This window comes from Pelodiscus sinensis, chromosome 1 (assembly GCF_052426305.1).
Source record: "Pelodiscus sinensis isolate ZL-2025 chromosome 1, ASM5242630v1, whole genome shotgun sequence".
Classification (NCBI taxonomy): Eukaryota; Metazoa; Chordata; order Testudines; family Trionychidae; genus Pelodiscus; species Pelodiscus sinensis.
Genome location: NC_143052.1, coordinates 48,245,198 through 48,264,791, shown reverse-complemented (window position 1 = coordinate 48,264,791; position 19,594 = coordinate 48,245,198). Strand labels below are relative to the sequence as shown.

The 19,594-nt window shown below is 40.4% G+C and overlaps 1 protein-coding gene across 6 annotated transcripts in view; it reads right to left on the bottom strand.

Moving 5' to 3' along the window:
• The window catches only part of TFEC (transcription factor EC), a 127,046-nt gene that overhangs the window by 19,222 nt on the left and 88,230 nt on the right, over window positions 1–19,594 (bottom strand). For 4 of the 6 annotated variants that reach the window (XM_075929346.2, XM_075929371.2, XM_014573332.4 and 1 more), the window contains 2 exons: window positions 5,819–5,933; window positions 4,866–4,922 (listed from right to left, as the gene is read on the bottom strand). In XM_075929346.2, coding sequence (XP_075785461.2) covers window positions 4,866–4,922; window positions 5,819–5,933 — 172 coding nt within the window. The remainder of the gene's footprint in view (window positions 1–4,865; window positions 4,923–5,818; window positions 5,934–19,594) is intronic. The other 2 variants (XM_075929364.2, XM_089779243.1) reach the window with 1 other exon arrangement.

The window sequence follows — 19,594 nt, the reverse complement described above, 5'->3', positions numbered from 1 at the left end:
ATTCTTCCTAAGTAGAACTCAATGCTGATAGCTCCAGTGTTTTACTTCATTCAGAGCATGATAAAATTGATCCCACAGTCTTTAATCTGTCAAAGCTCCTTTTATGGATTGTGACCAACAGCCTGGGCAACACTTGTTTCCTTGTAGGTGCTTCAGGTTCTTCCTTTGATAGCAATGTAAATCACTGGAAAAGGGCACCTCTGACCTTGCTCCTCAGAAGAGATTGAGTAAAGTGTGCTTTCCAGAAAGATTTTACCTATCAACACCTCTCCTTACATATGTCTATAGAAGTTACCCAAACCAAGATTTATCAGAAACAAGGAAATGAAATGAAAACAAAACAAGCTATTTCCCTGACATATCTAGATTAACGCTGCTCATAAGATGATCTAGATAAAACATTCTCAATTTAGTTATAAAGGGGAAAAAAGGAAAAGTGAATAGCTTACATCTCTTGAAAGCTCTTCCCTCTTTGTCTGGAAACTCGGAAACTTCATCCACATAGCATTGCTGTCCAGCAAGATACGGGAAAGTCTCCCTCAATCAATAGTTTTGTCACTCTTTCACCTTCTTTTTTCCTTCCCTCCCCCTCTCACCACTCTTGCTTTCCAAACCATTTTCCTCCAATTCTCTATACACTGAATGCTTATCTACCCAATAGTGTAATGTAATCTACAAGGTATGATTTCTAAAGCACACTGTGTGGCACATTAATCAGTCCACGGGCACCCAAGTGGTGAGTACTAAAGTTACTCTAGTGCACTTTAAAGCAATATTGTTTCAAACTGTACTACATTAAAGTGCACTAGTAGATTTAGGGATATAAGCGACTAGTCAACCAGTCGACTGACAATAAGCCTAGGTTCATCAGGTAGTCAAGTCACTACTCAACTAGTCGCTTCCCCCCTATTGCTGCCTCTGTTTCAGCAAGGGGAGTGTGCAGGATCCAGTGCTGCGGAGAGCCGGCTTAAAAGCCAGTTGCCCCTAACACCGTCTCTGTGGGGGGAAGGGGAAGCAAAGGCACAGGGGGGGGGGGGAAAGGTTCATGCTGGGTCCCAGACGCTTCACCTCTGCTGGGTCCCAGACGCCGCACCACTGGCGGTTCTTACTATATTTAAAAAGCAGAGTCACAGCGAATCCCCCTATTGACTAATTGAGTAGTTGATGGAAATTCCATTGATTACTTGATTAGCTTCCTAAGCACTATTTAATATCCCTAAGTAGAGTCTATGTGGGGCAATTAATGTGAAATATGACAGTGAGCATTAGAAAACACTTCCCCACAAAGCACATTAGCCCACTATGTAGATAAGCCAAGAATAAAGTTCCGGGAATACCTGCCTCCTTCTAAGAGACAAGTCACTGAAAGAATACCTGGCCACTTAAGCCAAGTATCTATCCAGCTAAACAGAGTATCAGGCAACTTACATTCCCACACCCCATTAATTCTTTTGAAACAATAAGAAAGTAGACGCAAATAGGATGTCTAGTCCCCTGGCTAATAATTTTATCTATGAAAGGATGTATTCTCCTTTTTATGTGTTGCCAATGGGAGAGTGCATTACTGGGAAAAGCAGTTATATCATCAGCATGTCAGCATATTAAGGACAATGAGACAGCATTTTGTACCAAAGTGAACACATGGAATTTATTTTTGAGATAACTAAACAAAATATTGCATAAAGCCATCAGCCACTACTCCTTCCATTATGGACCAGCTAAGCTGTGACTGTTGACCTGGTGAAACTTCCAGTAATTTTTTTAAAATAAAAGTTGAAGTTTAAGTTTAAAACTGTAGAAACTGGTCCAAACTCTGACAGTTTCCTAGATGTTAGAAGTGATTTCTTAGATCCAAACTTACCTCTATGATTATGGTCAATAAATTCACAGGGCCTCTTTTTCCAGTTTTTCTTCAGATGTACTTATAAAATTTTGATTATAATTACAAAATGTGAACTTTTAACTCCTCCTGGTATCCGAATGTTAGTGTAATTTTCATCTTCTTCAGATCATCTCTAAAAATATGTTCCTCACAGAAGCACTTATTTTAAAGGTGAAACAAAAAAAAGGACTGTGTAGCACTTTAAAGACTAACAAGATGGTTTAATAGGTGATGAGCTTTCGTAGGCCAGACCCACTTCCTCAGATCAAATAGTGGAAGAAAATTGTCACAACCATATATACCAAAGGATAGAATTAAAAAAAATGAACCCATATGAAAAGTGTAAAGTGTCAAATTTAAGCATGAATGACAGTTCAGAGGATTCTCTTTGAAGTGCAGTCTTAAAAGGTCTTTGAAGCAGGATGCAGGTAATCAAGTCATTGAGACAATGTCCTTTCTGGTTGAAATGGCAGGAAATTGTTTTTTCTTTGTGATCCTGTCTGATATCTGTTTTGTGGGCATTAATCCTTTGGTGAAGTGTCTGAGATGTTTGTCCTATGTACATAGCGGATGGACACTTTCGGCACACATTACACTCAAATTTGAATAAGGATGCTAATTATCTTACCCATTACAAAGATAGCTTCTCCAATTATCACCTCTAATATCATTAGCTCACAGACATTTACCTCTCTCCCTTCCCCCCCTCCATCCACCTTCTGTTCTGAAATTTGATTTGTCCTTTTCATATGTGTTCATTTTTTTAAATTCTATCCTCTGGTATATATGGTTGTGACAATTTTCTTCCACTATTTGATCTGAGGAAGTGGGTCTGGCCCACAAAAGCTCATCACCTATTAAATCATCTTGTTAGTCTTTAAAGTGCTACACCAGTGGTCCCCAACCATTTGGGGTTGCTGGGCGCCAGGGGGTGTGGCCAGGGGGCGTGCGCTCTCTCCCCAAGCACAGCGCACCCGGGGCAGGCGCTAGTGCTTTCTCCCCACCCCATGCACCGTGGGGGGTGAATCCATGGCGCCCCCGGGGCCAGCGCTCACCGTGCGCCACGCGCCCGGGGCCGGCTCCGGCACCGCGCATGCACCACGTGCCCGGGGCCAGGCCAGCCCTGAGCACTTGGCGGGCGCAGAGAACTTCCCCCGCGGGAGCCATGGCACCCGCGGGCACCGTGTTGGGGACCACGGTGCTACACAGTCCTGTTTTTTGTTTCAGCTGCACCAGACTAACACAGCTACATTTCTACCATTATTTTAAAGGGTTACTTTTTAACCAGCAAAGCCTTTATATTCAAGGCCATAAAATGCACAAACAAAAGTAGGGTTAGCCTCCAGAGAGAGTCTGAGCTCCAAATTATACATCCAGAACCAAAGCAATGTGGAACATGCCCCATGGATGATTACTGTGGTCATATCATATAGCTATGCTTCCACCCAGCCTCCAATATTGTGTACAATTAAATGCATCCTTCTTTCATTCACTGATATGCCTAATTATGTAATTTGTGTGTGGTGATTATGGCCTAGTAGTCAGAGGGTATGTCTACACTACCACCCTAGTTCAAACTAGGGTGGTTAATGTAGGCAACCGGTGTTGCAAATGAAGCCCGGGATTTGAATTTCCCGGGCTTCATTTGCATCTTGCCGGGCGCCGCCATTTTTAAATGTCCGCTAGTGCGGACTCCGTGCCACGCAGCTACACATGGCATGGACTAGGTAGTTCGATATAGGACGCCTTGTCTGAACTACCTAGTCCGTGCCACGTGTAGCCACGCGGCACGGAGTCCGCACTAGCAGACATTTAAAAATGGCGGCGCCCAGCAAGATGCAAATGAAGCCCAGGAAATTCAAATCCCGGGCTTCATTTGCAACTCCGGTTGCCTACATTACCACCCTAGTTCGAACTAGGGTGGTAGTGTAGACATACCCAGAGAGAGCAGCCTATTGAAAGACAAGATCTGGATCCCTAAATGTAGGTTTGCTCCTCTCTCTTTCCTCACTCTCATTAGTCCAAACAACTCACCAGAAATGTCTTACCTGTGACTTTTCCTCCTTTAGAAGTAACTATTCTTTTCTGGCCAATCATCTGAAATAGGCAGTGGCTATAGTAAGGCTCCACAAGGGGAGCAAAAGCCTCCATAAGAAAGATTTCCAGAGTGTGTTTATAACCCAAAGAGACCCTTCCACAAACATCTGAATGGAAACAAGGATACCTTCTGGTGGAGGAAAGCTAAGTGAGGAAAGCGTACTTTACACAAGTGAAGAGTAACTTGCCTGGGTGGCTGAGTGACACTACACTTCTAGTATCACACCAGGAAGTATCTTGCTTAACCTATGTCAATTGTTGCCTGAGCAGATGTTGAGATAAGAACTCCTGAGATCTAGTCCTGATCACAGCATTGGAGAGCCATTTAATAGTTGGATCTCAGTTGCTATTCTGTATTCTTATTCAGATGTAGGGGAGGCAATATGGTTTAATGGAGAGTGGGAGTCAGCAGACCACATGTCTCATTCCAGCTTTGCCAACAGCTTACTGTGTGACTTGGGCAAGTCACTTTGCTTAAGTGCTCCTTCTCACCCTTTGTCTTTGTTTGGAGTGCTGGTTCTTTGAGGCTAGAACCATCTCTTGCTATTTATTTGTACAGTGCCTAAAAATTGGAGCCTCAGTCTTGGTTGACACTTTTATTTAAATACTAGAATATATATTTATAAGTTATATGCTGTAAGAATTAATTCATGAAAATATGTAAAGTATGTCAAAGGTGAAAAAATGTTATACTAGTACACAGTATTATTTTATCATCTCAGGGAAAAAAAGCAATGTATTTGTGAAGTTCTTTTTTGTCTCCCTTCTAGAAACAGATTCTTTCTGTTAGTCTTGGACACCAGCAGATAGATGATAGCTGGTACACTTTAATTCTTTTTCCTCAGCACATAACATATTATGATATAGAAGTAGAATATATACTCACTGAGGTTGTGGTTATCCTTTTTTTGCCTCTCCTTTGCCATTGCTCGTGTATCTGCTTCTGACAGAAAGTAACATTTATTAAAACAGTCCTTTGATCACGTCTGCTACTTTGTCCCCATCACACTGTCCCATTTTCATTAAGACAAAGTTTTTAGGCAACGACTTTAACATTTTTATCAATTCCAACCTTACTAAAGAATACAGCTTAATTGATCGGTATTGCATTTTCCAGTGTGTCTGACAGATTTCGTAAGACTTTATTACATGTACTTTAAATTAAAAAATTAGAAGTACTAAGAAAGAACATCACCTTTAGTATTTTTCTCCAATTTATTGTATTTTACATTGGAAGTGGCTCCCTACACCCAACCTTTACAATAAACTAATGTGAATCTGGATTTGTATATCCCATAATGCAAGAGCTAATCAGATTTCTAAGATATTCATATTGAACAAACTCATTGTTTCTTTTGAGTAACACTAATAAACTGTACATGGTTGTTAGCATTCTTTGGATTAACTGAACATAACTTTTAAAGTTGTTAATCCATTAATATAGATTTTCCTTGAATAGACTTATTGTAGCTTTTAAAAGAGCTATTTGTTCAATCTTGGAACAAATTTAATGGGCGATAATTTATTTATACTGTTGATTAGGAGCCAAAATGTGGAAGAATCCTCTATGTTTCCTAAAATAATTAGGTTTATTAGAAGCATGATGTTCATAAAGATGACAGAGTACAAATTGTTTCTGAGTTGCTAAAATAGAGGACACAGTGTAAACGTTTCCCTCACCTTTTCTTCAATTCCTTAAAGGGATTACACATTACAAATTCTTAAGCAAAAACTACTATGTATTTCACAAATATTTTATTAGAAAAGTTCACTGAACTTTAATACAAGACATCACTGCCTTCTGAATGATTACATGCAAAAATCCCAGAGCAATATTACCTGTGATTTCCCTTTTTACTGGTAGAGTAGACGGGCAGGAAGCATTTGTAAGACACATATTAGCAGGTGACATTCCTTGGTCACTGTTGTATATATCCAAAATGGTATTGGACAGCTTAGAGAAACAAAGAAAGAATAGAAAAAAAATCACAATATGTTACAAGTTTAAAAGGTAAAATATATGTAAATGTCAAGAGTAAAATCCACTCCCAATTGTGTACTCATGATTCATGTTTTTCAGTATGAGCTGTACAGATGCATCTAAAGGAGAATTTCTCATTAACCTATATTAAGTAAAATTAAAAGGCCAAAGGTCAAAATCTGCCATAATTCCACATGCAGAATGCTGGTAGAAGTCATTGCGAGTGTTGAATGTAGAGTGATGGAAGAATATGGCTCTTGGTGTTTTAATTTGAATTAATACTCTAGCCTCTTTTCCAATAACAGGATTACTGGAACTTCACTTCAAAGCTGAGCTAAGTAAGGAAAAGGAAAATAACCTTGCTGGTCCTTACCTAGCCCCTAGTGGATAGTTAATCACACCTTTGAACTCAGAATTAGTAATTCAGATTAGTTATGCTTTAACAATGTAAAGAGGCTAAGGCTTGATTGCATGTAAAATATAAGTGAACAGAGCACTGGAGAACATGCAATTGGGCAAACCTTGCAAAGTTACAAGGATAGACCAGAAATTCCAATGGCCTTGATTCAGCTCTACCATAGAATCATAGAATTCTAGAACTGGAAAGGACCTCAACAGTTCATCAAGTCTATTCCCTGCACTTATGGCAGGGCCAAGCACCATCTAGACCATTCTTGACAGATATTTTTCTAACCTGTGCTTAAATATCTTCAAAGGTGGATATTCCAGAACCTCCTTAGGCAAATTATTCCAGTGCTTAATCATCCTGACAGGAAGTTTTTCCTAATGTCCAACCAAATCTCCCATACTGCAATTTAAGCCTATTGCTTTTTGTCCTATCATCAGAGGTTAAGGAGAATAATTTTTCTTCCTCCTCCTTATAACACCCTTTTAGGAGCTTAAAGTTGTTATGTCTCCTCTCAGTCTTCTCTTTTCCAAACTAAACAAATCCAGTTCTTTCAGTCTTCCCTCACAGTTCATGCTTTCAAAGCCTCTAATCATTTTTGTTGCTCTTCTCTGGACTTTCTCCAATTTCTCCACATCTTTCCTGAAATGTGATGCCCAGAACTGCACACAATACTCCAGTTGAGGGTGCAGAGTAGAGCAGAACAATTACTTCTCGTATTGCTCACAGCGCTCCTGTTAATGCATCCCAGAATAATGTTTGCTTTTTTTGCAACAGTGTCACACTGTTGACTCATATTTAGCTTGTGGTCCACTATGACTCATAGATCCCTTTCTGCAGTACTCCTTCTTAGACAGTCACTTCCCATTCTGTATGGCTACATCTACGCTGGCATGATTTTCCGGAAATGCTTTTAACGGAAAAGTTTTCCGTTAAAAGCATTTTCGAAAAAGAGCATCTAGAGTGGCACGGATGCTTTTCCGCAAAAGCACTTTTTGCGGAAAAGCGTCCATGCCAATCTAGACACGCTTTTGCGCAAAAAAGCCCCGATCGCCATTTTAGCCATCGAGGCTTTTTTGAGTAAAACAGTACTGTGCTGTCTGCACTGGCCCTCTTGCGCAAATGATTTGCGCAAGAGGGCTTTTGCCTGAACGGGAGCAGCACAGTATTTCCGCAAGCATACTGATGCTCTTACATGAGATCGTCAGTGTTCTTGCGGAAATTCAAGCGGCCAGTGTAGACAGCTGGCAAGTTTTTCCGCAAAAGCAGATGATTTTGCGGAAAAACTTGCCAGTCTAGACACAGCCCTCATGTAAAACTGATTGCTCCTTCCTAAGTGGAGTACTTTGCTTTTGTTCTTATTGTCTATGATGTGTGCCTAAATACAACTCATATTATATATTTCCTTCCTTTGTCAAAATCAATGCAATATTCGAAAACAAAACAAATATATATTAAAAGGGTGTGAAGGTTGAAAGAGTGGTTCAATGGATTCCTGCTAGCATCTCAAGATATTAACTTTTCTTAGAATAATTCTAAACTCTTTTAAAATAAATATCTGAAAATCTAGAAATGAACAGTTTAGATTCCAGTCCTATATAATCAGTCCTTCATCACTCACTATTCCCACACCCGACTTAAAATTAAACGTTGTTGTGTGTCCATGTGAAAACAGCTGTAAAAACAAATGTGACTCAAGTCAGCCCCATAAAAATAAGATGGGGAAAATGAGAAGAAAGGATGCCAACTATTGAATTTTGCCACTTCAAGACACAAAGAACTACTGCATAGAGCATTTCTCCACATGGGGCTATTATGAGCTAAGGCTGGGGCTTTTGTCAGCCTGATCCCCTCAAAAAATTAAAATGGTAGAATGAAAACAGCAAAGACAGTTTGTTTTAGTTGGGGTGGGTGGGAATAAACTGTCCTTAATCTACAACAAAATGCAGGACAATGTAGCACTTTAAAGACTAACAAGATGGTTTATTAGATGATGAGCTGTGGGTCTGGCCCATGAAAGCTCATCATCTAATAAACCATCTTGTTAGTCTTTAAAGTGCAACATTGTCCTGCATTTTGCTTCAGCTACCCCAGACTAACACGGCTACATTTCTATCCTTAATCTACAAAGTCTCTTTCAAACTGTGTCGACCTTCATTCTCCCACTTCTTTCTTGCATCTTGACTATAGGATTGGGCTGGGAAAGCACTTCCAGCTCTTCTACCTCTTCCACTCAGGATGTCTCCACTAGATTTCCCTTGCCTCCCCTTTCCATCCTGAGCTCCTAATTAAATATTTCTATACCTTCCCCAGGGTTGGGCACAGACCTCACTGCAAGCTGCTTGGGACCAAGGCACTTTGGTAAAGATTTGTTTAATGCTTCTCTGCCTCATTCTAGTGTTACTACATTCTTTTGTGAGTCATTTTAGGTATCTAATTACAAAGAAGTGTTATCTTCCACAAAAAGAACTCTCCTATTTAAAAGCCTTTCCACTTGAGAGTCCAGTTCACTGCAAATTCTCCTAATAACCAGTTGTCTAATTCACCATTGCACACATTGCACCCATAAAAGGTAACACCACCTATGTACTAAGCACCTTAAGGGAAGACTAATGCCCCAGAGCATTGAGCATTCCTAAACACAGTTAGAAATCACCATGCCAAGTCAGTTTTGAAAATCTGCTTAAATATTTGATCTCTCAATGCATATAAATTTAAAAAAATGTTTGGAATTCACTTGAGTATTACTCAAGAACAAGCTATGTTTCATATGTAGGATTTGAAAGCTAAGCACATTCCTATCTTAGGCACCTTTCTTTCATTCCTGAGTAGTGAATCAAAAAGTACAGTAGTATTTATTATAATTTGTAGCTGGTAGTGTTTGTGTTGCAGTCATTCTATAGCTGAGCTATAACAGTGGACTCTGTATAATCTCCGGGTGTATATTTAGGAACTACTCGGATATTATATTCATGTAAATTAAAGCAGAATTTGGTCTCCTGACTCTATCAATGACTTCCTACAACTTAATCAAAATGGGAATGTTAACTTTCACTTCAATGGGCTTTGGATCAGGCCCTCATTGGGATTAATTTTATTATTTTAATGAAATAATGGGGAAATAATTATTAATAAAACAATAGGTTTTTTTAATGTACAAATGAGATTTGTTCAAATAACTGCAGTACAAATCTCATTCAGCTATGCATTCATATTTAAAACCGAGTGTTAATATCACAGTAATGGTAAATACATTATCATTCCTAATGTTAAAAAGAGAGTGTTGTGGGTTAGCACCTGAGCCAGCACTCTGACCACTATTTATATTAATTAAATTCTCCTGGAGAAGACCTAATTAGACAGAGGTGCAATGGATTATCCGGCCACATTGTTGACAGTCAATAAACCAATTATCACCACTAACAGGGAACAGGAAGGAGTGCTCAGGGGGGAAATAGAAACAAAAGGTTAGGAAAGCTTTGTAAAGTACAGGGGGGAGGGTGGAATGGTCAGCAGGGCGGTCTTCTGAGTGGAAATACCTTTTCTTCCTCCCCTTTTGGGGACAGGGACAGGAATTTGAGATACAGTGTATAAAGGTGTGGAGAGAATGCTATGTATTTGTAGAGGGATTGAAATACTGTAAGCAAACTACATAGTGATGTTTACAAGCAAGAAGATCTCTGTAGCATTTTCATGGAAGGCATAGGGATGTGCCATACTGCCCCACCACAACCTGGAGGCTTGATCAGGATTGTGCCTATATCTGTGTGAAATGGGAACCTGACAAAGAATCTAGATGTTTGGCAGCCAGGGCTATGCCAGGAACACCGCAATGGCTGGTACAGCAGCAAAGAGAGCTGTACCAGACCCTGTAGGCCTTCGAACAATTCACCACACAGAAAAATAGTCCCTGCTTGTTTGGTGTAAAGAGCAGCAAAAATGACAGCAAGAATTTATATAGGAGCAATCCCAGGTTAGCAAAATTTCTGCAAAGTTTACTGAGTTCTACAAGGAGAAAGAGAAACTAGGCACAGAGGATAGGAGTCAGTTGAGACAGAATAATCTGGGCCTTCTGACTAGTAGCCTATATACCTAAGAAAGCACAAGCAACATATATGGCTCTCACTAATGACCATGTAGGACCCTATAGCGGGGTCAAAGTAACCATCTTGGATCCAGTGTGCCTGTCCTCAGAAAAATATGGCAAGAAATGTATTGTGGCAAGAGTAGTACAGAAACAGAGGTCCAGTAGCCACATGGGCAAGAATGACTCCACCAACAAAGAAGGTGTGTATGTGGGGGGGGGGGGAGAAACAGCTCAACAGGCTGCCCTTAGTGTGATGACTTCATGCAGAGACAGATTTATGGAGAGGACCCCAATCCAATAAATATGATTTTTGTGGGTGGAGAATGAGTGACCCCTGTAAATAGGATCCAAGATGAGGACTCTGAAGGCAAAGAGGGACAGATGCCTAGTGGAATCTCTGGTAAAAGAGCAAGGAAAAGTAATGCTAATTAGGTTCCCCCGGAGAAGGCCTAATTTAGCAGAGATGTACCTGATTAGCCCATTAACAGGGAATCTGTACAAAAAGGCACAGAAGGAAAGAGAAGGAGAGAAACAGACTGTTGGGGTAGCCTGACAAAGGGTTTTTTCCTGACAAGCAACCTTGCCCCCTTTCATAGGAGGTTGAGATACAGTCTGTTAAAGTATTGTGGCATTGAAATGTGTTGGGGAAGAATTAAAATACTGTAAATAAACTACACAATGGTATTTACAAACTAGAATGTCTCAGTGTTATCTGTGTTCATAGAAAAGGCAAGAAGAGGGTAGTACGCCACCCCATCAATTACCAATGCAATTGAAGAAAAGAAAGTGTAGATGACAAAGAATGGGATGGTTGATATGAATGGATGAGTTGAACTGAAAAACACATCTAAAGCTCAAGTGTTAAGCCATCTGTCATACAGATTTAATCCAGTTTCCCATATCTAATCATAAAGGCATGAACTAGAATGATAAGGCCCAACTCTGAGTAAAAAGATCCAGACATTGAACCAAATGCCCATGAAAAGTGACATATGAAACCACAAACTGCACCTGAGAACCCAAGAGAAGATCGGTATTCGAAAGTACCTCTGCAGCGATGGTCACCTCAACAAAGAATGGACAAACTCCCTGAGGCCATGTCTCTACTACAAAACTGAGTCAACCTAACTCGCATCATCATACGGTTGCTGCAGCAATTACCTCACCTGCACATGTTTACACCTGGTCCATCTGTTAATGACACACATCCTCACCTAGAGCACTTGCACTGATTAAAACTGTCAGTGTCGGGCATTATGAAAGAGCTTCTCAAAGCTAGCAACAGTCAGTGAACGCAACCTACGTGACTACACTGCAACACTATTTCAAAATAACTAGCGCTATTCTGAAATAACTTAGTCTGCATCTATACAGCAGGCAGTTATTTCAAAATAGTGTCAAAATACTGTCAAGCTGGAGGACTTCTTACTCTGACTCCTGTAACCCTCATTGTATGAAGAGTAAGGGAAGTTGGAGGAAGAGTGCTCTGTTTTGAAATAAGTGCTGTGAGATGCTTCCAATTTCTAAATAAGCTATTTTGAAATAAGATACTCAATAGATGTAGCTGAATTTGCGAAGCTTATTTTGAGTTAAGCCCTGCGGTGTAGATGCACTAGATGCACTCATAGGCTACGTCTACACTGGCCCCTTCTTCGGAATAGCCATGCTAATTTAGAACTTTGGAATAGGGAAATGTGCGGGGGATTTAAATATCCCTCGCGGGATTTAAATAAACATGGCAGCCGCTTTTTTTCCGGCTTGGGGAAAAGCCGGAAAAGAGCGTCCAGACTGGCGCGATCCTCTGGAATAAAGCCCTATTCCGGAGGATCTCTTATTCCTACTTTCAAGGGCTTTATTCCGGAGGATCGCGCCAGTCTGGATGCTCTTTTCCCCAAACCGGAAAAAAAGCGGCAGCCATGTTTAATTAAATCCCGCGGGGTATATTTAAATCCCACGCGCATTTCCCTATTCCAAAGTTCTAAATTAGCATGGCTATTCTGAAGAAGGGGCCAGTGAAGACACAGCCATAGTGTCTACACTGACACTGCTTCAACTTAACTACATCAACATTGACACTACACCACTCATGAAGTTGGAGTTAAATTGGCTTACTCTGTGAAATGCAGTGATGGGAGTGACATTTTAGTGCAGAGTCTTAGATAGTTAGATTGAGACTATAACCTTAGATTGTATAATAACCCTAACTATCTATAGTGGTCACTCTTGCTGTACTAAGAGATGAGAAATTTTGTTTCCTGGTTAAATGTTGCAGAAGTTAGTATAGTTGTGACCCAAATGTGGGCATTTTGGAATTAAATACAAAAGAAAAAAATATACCCCAAACTACTATCCAAATTATTAGGCATCATTCACATTATATGAAGTCACTTGCACATATATTAAGATTCTTTATGTCCCAGGATTTCATCATGGTATGTGACGTAAAACTGAAGCATTATACACCATATTGGGCTTCAATCAAATATGCTCTTAACTCAGTATCCTTACCAAAAAAACCCACAAATACTTTTGCAATGATATAATTATACATGATGTATGTGGAAGTGACCTTACACTGATATAACACTATTAAATGTGATTAATCTAGAGCAATAAAAATGGTTCCTAATTGTACTAAATATACATGCTTGCTCTCAGTTTATATGCCCATGTCTGTGTATGTACAGTAAAACTCCAGTGGTCCAGCACTCCTGATGGTCCGGCACCATCTGGAACCTGGAAGTGCTCCAGGCAGCCGGACAATTGGAGCTGCTCTGCCCCCGGCTTCCCCGATTCAGCCACTGCTGAAACTGACCAGTGGTTGAGTCGGGGATGCTGGGGGCAGAGCAGCTGGGGTGCTGCCAGGTTGGTCCTGCAGCGCCGAGCAGCAGGACTAGGGGACCAACCCGGTAGCACCCCAGCTGCTCTGCCCTGGGCTTCCTGGAGTCATCCGCTGGTCAGTTTCAGCAGTGGCCGACTGAGGAAGTCTGAGGCAGAGCAGCTGGGGTGCTGTCGGGTTGGTCCCACAGCACCGAGGGACGCATCCCCCCCCACTCCACCCCAGACCCCTCATAGCCCCCCCTTCCTATAGTCTGGCATATCTGATAATCTGGCACCCCCTGGGTCCTAAAGGTGCCGTATTATTGGAAGTTTACTGTACTTTGTAGACATTCATGTCATACACATGTACCAATATAACCCACACACCTAGGGTGTGTCTAGACTACAGGGTTTTGTCGACAAAAGTGGACTTTTGTTGACAAAACTATATCTGTGTCTACACTGTTGCTGAGTTCTGTCGACATAACATCGATAGAACTCGGCAGTTTTGTTGACGGCTGTAAACCTCATTCTACGAGGAATAACACCTTTTGTCGACAGCGTTCTGTCGACAGAAGGCGTTATTGCATCTACACTGTCGTGTCGACTGGATGCAGTCTAGACATGCTTTGTCGACAGTATCTGTCGACAAAACTTCTGTCGACAAAAGCCTGTAGTCTAGACATACCCCTAGTGTGGTTCACTGTCCTATGGTAGTGTCACGTAGACCACTTACAGCAAGAGACAAGAACAAGGGAGCTCTACAGCCTAACCTGAGAACCAGTTGTCTTTATAGCTCAAGCAGTAGCAGCTACCACACAAGGCTCCAGAGTTCCCAGGTTCAATTATGCCTTGAGGCAGTTACTCCAACACATATAATTAATCATTTCACCCACTTAAAAATTGCAGCTAGAGAAAAATAGGAACTATTAACACAAAAAAGGATTAACTAGGTACACCCAGGGGTAGTATTAAAAGTGGATAATACTATATCTACCTGAAACTGCAAGGGGAATTAATCAAAGCAGATTGTTAATTAACAAAATTTGAATTTACAAAGGAAACCAGGTTAACAACCCTGCTTTTATAAACAAAAATGTCTCAACCTCTTCAATGACTGTATCAGAATATTGATTTTACATCTCATCTGAAAATAGTGGTTCTCATTTATAGGTACAGAACAGTGCACTCCAGCATAGACCAATAAAGACTTCAGTTCAGGCTTAATGTTAACTTTGTGAGTGAGTCTCTAGCTAGGACTCAGCAGAATTTTTCAAGATTAAGTCCATAGTGCCCTGACCCCCCCACATCACTTTCTAAAGCTCCAGTATTTTGCTAGAAGGCTCCCAGCCAACTACTATTCAGGCCTCACCTCAGGGGTGCTGGAAAAATTGTACAGAGTGGGTACTGAAAGCCATTGAGCCAAACTGTAAGCCTTTCTATATAATAGAAACCATTTCAAGCCAAGCGGTAGGGCAGCAACCCCAGCACCCCTAGTTCCAGCACCTATGCCAAACCCTGAAGAATTCATGCCATGTAATGAGATTACAGCTTGAAGTAGTATGACTGCAGACATGCATGTTATACTAATATACACGGTTGCTATTGAAGAGCTGGTAGTTATCACAATTCAAAGTCTGAAATACTATGGTTCCTTTTCTAAAGAAAACATCATGATGATAAGCAAACCAATTTCCTAATGTAGGAAAATACTGTATTATTCCAGATATCACAGCATGGGAACTGTTGGCAGAGGTCTTTCAGTGGAGACCACTTATATGAATATTGGATGTGTACAAGTACACACACACACACACACACACACACATACACACACACACACACAAACAATGTTAAAAGAACATTAAGATTTCAAATTCAAGCACATAAAAAGGAGGACATCCCAGAATTAAAATTGCCTTAATTTGGCTCCATTGTGCATATTCATTATGATTAAGGTTAAGATTCTGTCTGAAGTATTTTTAATAAAAATCAGAGACAGATTGCAGGCAATAATAAGAACGGCCATACTGGGTCAGACCAAAGGTTCGTCTAGTCCAGTTTCCAGTCTGACAGTGGCCAGTGCCAGATGCCCCAGAGGTAGTGAATAGAACAGGTAATCACCAAGTGCTCCCTCTGTTATTCATTTCCAGCCTCTGTCAAACAGTGCCTAGGGACACCATTCATATCCATTCTGGCTAATAAGTATTGAGTAATACCCTTGAATTTGAAGGAGACTAAAAGTCAGAACATTGCTTAGGGCTAACCTCCAGCAGGTGCTTCAATCCCAGGAGACCCCTGCTGGTCTGGTGGATAGTCCACCAATCAGCTGCTCTGGCAGCCCTCTTGGGCCCACTTTCCCAAGAACCACTGCTTTGGCATGCCCAAGTACCACAGATCTGGCAGGTCCAGGGACTGCTGCCCTAGCAATCTTGGGGTCAGCTGCAGTCCACAGCTCCAGTGGCTCAAGGGCAGGCTGCGCCACTGATCTTGTCTGCCGCTGCTCCTGAAGCAGGGGCTCAACCTACTTCAGCTGTTGCTTCAGCCCTGCCTCAGAAGACGACACCATAGTCCTGGAAACGCCTGGAATCCATGACTTCTGTGACAACGGTATCCTTAATTATGAATGATACAGTCTTTAATTGCATGATCTCATTGCTATTTTTCCAAGTTGCCTCTTTTGGAGGCTTTTTTTATTTATTTGCATTGCAGTAGCAGCCAAAGTCTTCAATCAGGATCTACCGATTCTATTAGATCTTATACAAACACAAATAGATGTTATTGCTTTTGCAATGTCCTCCTCAATGCAGCAAAGTCCAGCTCAGGTGAGAGTTTTAACTTCATAATCTCTATTACACTCTAGTAATCTGCATTGTTTTTTACCACTCACACCAGTAAACCACAATCAATAATCCCTTAATTATCCTAAAATTAGATGGCAAAAGGCACTCATATTGTGAGCAGCTATCATTATTCCATTAGATCTTAAAATGCATGTCACCATCTATTGAGGAGAAGTGATACATGTTAAGAACAGATACCTTCTACAAACACATGCATCTCTAAGGGTGTGTCTAGACTACATCCCTCTCTCCACAGAGGGATGTAAATTAGACACTTTGAAATTGCAAATGAAGCAAGCATTTGAATTTCTCATGCTTCATTTGCATAATCGTGTCATGGTGCACTTTCGAAAAAGCACTATTTCGAAATTGAAACTGCAGTCGAGACGTGGTTCTTTTGAAAATAGAAACCTTTTACAAAAGATCCTGTAAACCGTCTAGACTGTGGTTTCAATTTCTAAATAGTGCCATGACACGATTATGCAAATGAAGCACAGGAAATTCAAATCCCGGCTTCATTTGCAATTTCAAAGTGTCTAATTTATATCCCTCTGTCAAAAGAGGGTTGTAGTCTAGACACACTCTAATAGTTATACTAGTTTGGTCCATCTTCTTGAGTGTACAGTATCATAACAATACCTGCAATTGTAAATTTCCATTTCTGCTTGATAGAAATTAATACATCAGATGATATCTAAATTGCAATTCTTGCATATTAAATCTTAAGAGAATCTGCTGTTCACATCTACACCATGCTTACATCTACACTGCAGAGTTTTTGCGCAAAAAATTGCGGAGTGTCCACACTACAGGGCTGTGGCACTTTTGCGCAAAAACATGCTGCCTGTCTACACTGGCAGGGAGTTCTTGCACAAGAACAGTGACGTTCTAATGTGTGAAATCAGGGTTTCTTGCGCAAGAACGTGGAGAAATTGGAAAGGGTACAGAGAAGAGTGACAGGAATGATTAAAGGTTTAGAGAACATGACCTATGAAGCCAGGCTTCATGAACTGGGCTTGTTTAGTTTGGAAAAAAGAAGATTAAGGGGGGGACATGATAGCGGTTTTCAAATATCTAAAAGGGTGTCACAAGGAGGAAGGAGAAAATTTGTTCCTCTTGGTTTCTGAGGACAGGACAAGGAGTAATGGGCTTAAAGTACAGCAGGGGAGGTTTAGATTGGACATTAGGAAAAAATTCCTAACTGTCAGGGTGGTCAAATATTGGAATAAATTGCCAAGGGAGGTGGTGGAATCTCCCTCTCTGGAGATATTTAAGAACAGGTTAGATAGACATCTGTCAGGGATGGTGTAGACGGAGCTTGGTCCTGCCTTGAGGGCGGGGGGCTGGACTCGATGACCTCTTGAGGTCCCTTCCAGTCCTATTATTCTATGATTCTATGATTCTATGCTCCTGCTTAGGAAAAAGTCCTCTTGCACAACTGTTCTTGCGCAAGAGGCTAGCGTAGACAGGCAACATGAATTTCTTGAACAAGAAAGCCCGATGGCTAAAATGCCCATCAGAGCTTTCTTGCGCAAGAGAGCATCTACACTGGCACGGATGCTTTTGTGCAAAAGCACATCTCTTGTGCAAAAGCATATGCCAGTGTAGACGCTCTCTTGCACAAATATTTTAACTCTTGCGTTAAAAGTATTTGCGCAAAATCTTGCCAATGTAGACGTAGCCCAAGAGTGGGTTTGCGCAAGAAAAAGTACAGTAGATAGTCTTAAAACAGGGCTTTTTGCGCAAGAGTTATTCCTCTCTCTATGAGGAATAAGCCTTTTTGCATAAGAGCTCTTGCACAAAAAGGCATGTGTGGATGGACAACAGGGGTTTCTTGCACAAGAAACCCCTATTGGAAAAACCACCCCTGTGTGGATGCTCTCTTGCAGTATAAACATAGCCCCTGTTTGTAAACCTTTTGAAATCGTATGAATGGCCATCAGAGCTTTCTTGAGCAAGAGCGTTCATGAAAGTGTGGATGCTCTCTTGCACAAAAGCACATGGCAGTGTGGATGCGCTCTTGCAGTATAGATGTAGCTACTGTTTGTAAACCTTTTGAAATCGTGTTAATATTGGACTTTAAACTAGCACAGTTTTATAAAATGATTCTTATCAGCCCACACCATCCGGGAAAATTATGTTACACCTTTTTACTTAAAAATGCTTGGCTATCTTTTAAATTGTAACTGTAGACAGGGCCTTCATGAAGTTTTTATACTGGTGTCATTTGCATCCTTAATATGGAAGGAATTCTAAAGTTAGAACCATATGAATTGTACATTTCATATACGAAGTAAAATATAACTTTTCAGGAATTTGTTTTATTTCTTCAGATTCAAACAGTAAAAAACAAAATATTTTATTCCTTATCATTTGACATTTTCTTTGTTCAGTTTAAGCAGTTGATACAGTTGACTTTAATCTCTGAAGTATGGATATGAATTTCAAAATATGCATTGATTTTTTTCTGCACTTTAGTCCATAACTATGTAGTGACTGATTCATTGCTCATACTATTACTATACAACATTATTTGCAATGCCAGGAATACTTTCTGTTCTTAACAGAGGTGGGAAATTGGGAAGATATCTAAAAATACCTTAGTATTGTCTTTGTGTGTACTAACTGCTCACATAAAGGAAAGGATATAGATAGGACAGATAGTCCAACTCCTGGTTTTGTCATAGAATAGCTATGTCACCTGGGGCAACTCAGTAAATTTCTCTCTGTATACACTGTCTCTGTAAGATCACAGATAACAATATCCCTTTTGTCTATCTGGTTTCTCTCACTATGAGTATTTACAAGAGTCTGGGGATTCCTTTTGCAGTAGGTATTACAGTAATGAAACTTTTAAATAATTACATGCTACAAATATTGACTTTTAAATAGCAACCACAGTATATTGGGAAATAGCCCTGCTTTGTTGCTAATACAAACTACACCTTATTCTTTTTTCTTTATTTTCATGTAAAACATCAAATTAGCAAGTGCTCCAAGTTTCAGACCTCTGTACTTGCACCCAGCATGAATTCCAGCACTTTCTACATTTAACTTTAACCTGGTTAATAATTGTATACTGCTTGACCTGGTACTTAATGCTCAGATATATTATGTATGAAAATGGGCTATTTTTATCTTTGAATAATGAGCAGCAAGCTTGTTCATTATTCACAAGAGAAAAATGAACTAGTTTCAGATTCCTACATACTGTATCTGCCCAGTAGAAATGTTAGTGCCTACATAACTGTTCCTGGTCTAGCCAAAGGCTTGGTCAAATAAGAACAGGGCCTTACATATCCTGTACAGCTTTGGAATTTGGTGTGGAATCAACTCCTTGCTGCTGAGTTGTGCATGATGCTATATATTTTAAGTACTTTAAAAAATGTTATTGGCCATTCTGGGTGTGAAAAGAACCTAAGAATGTGAATTAAAAGCAAACTAACAAAGTGCAGTCTGATTACAGTGAGATAGACCT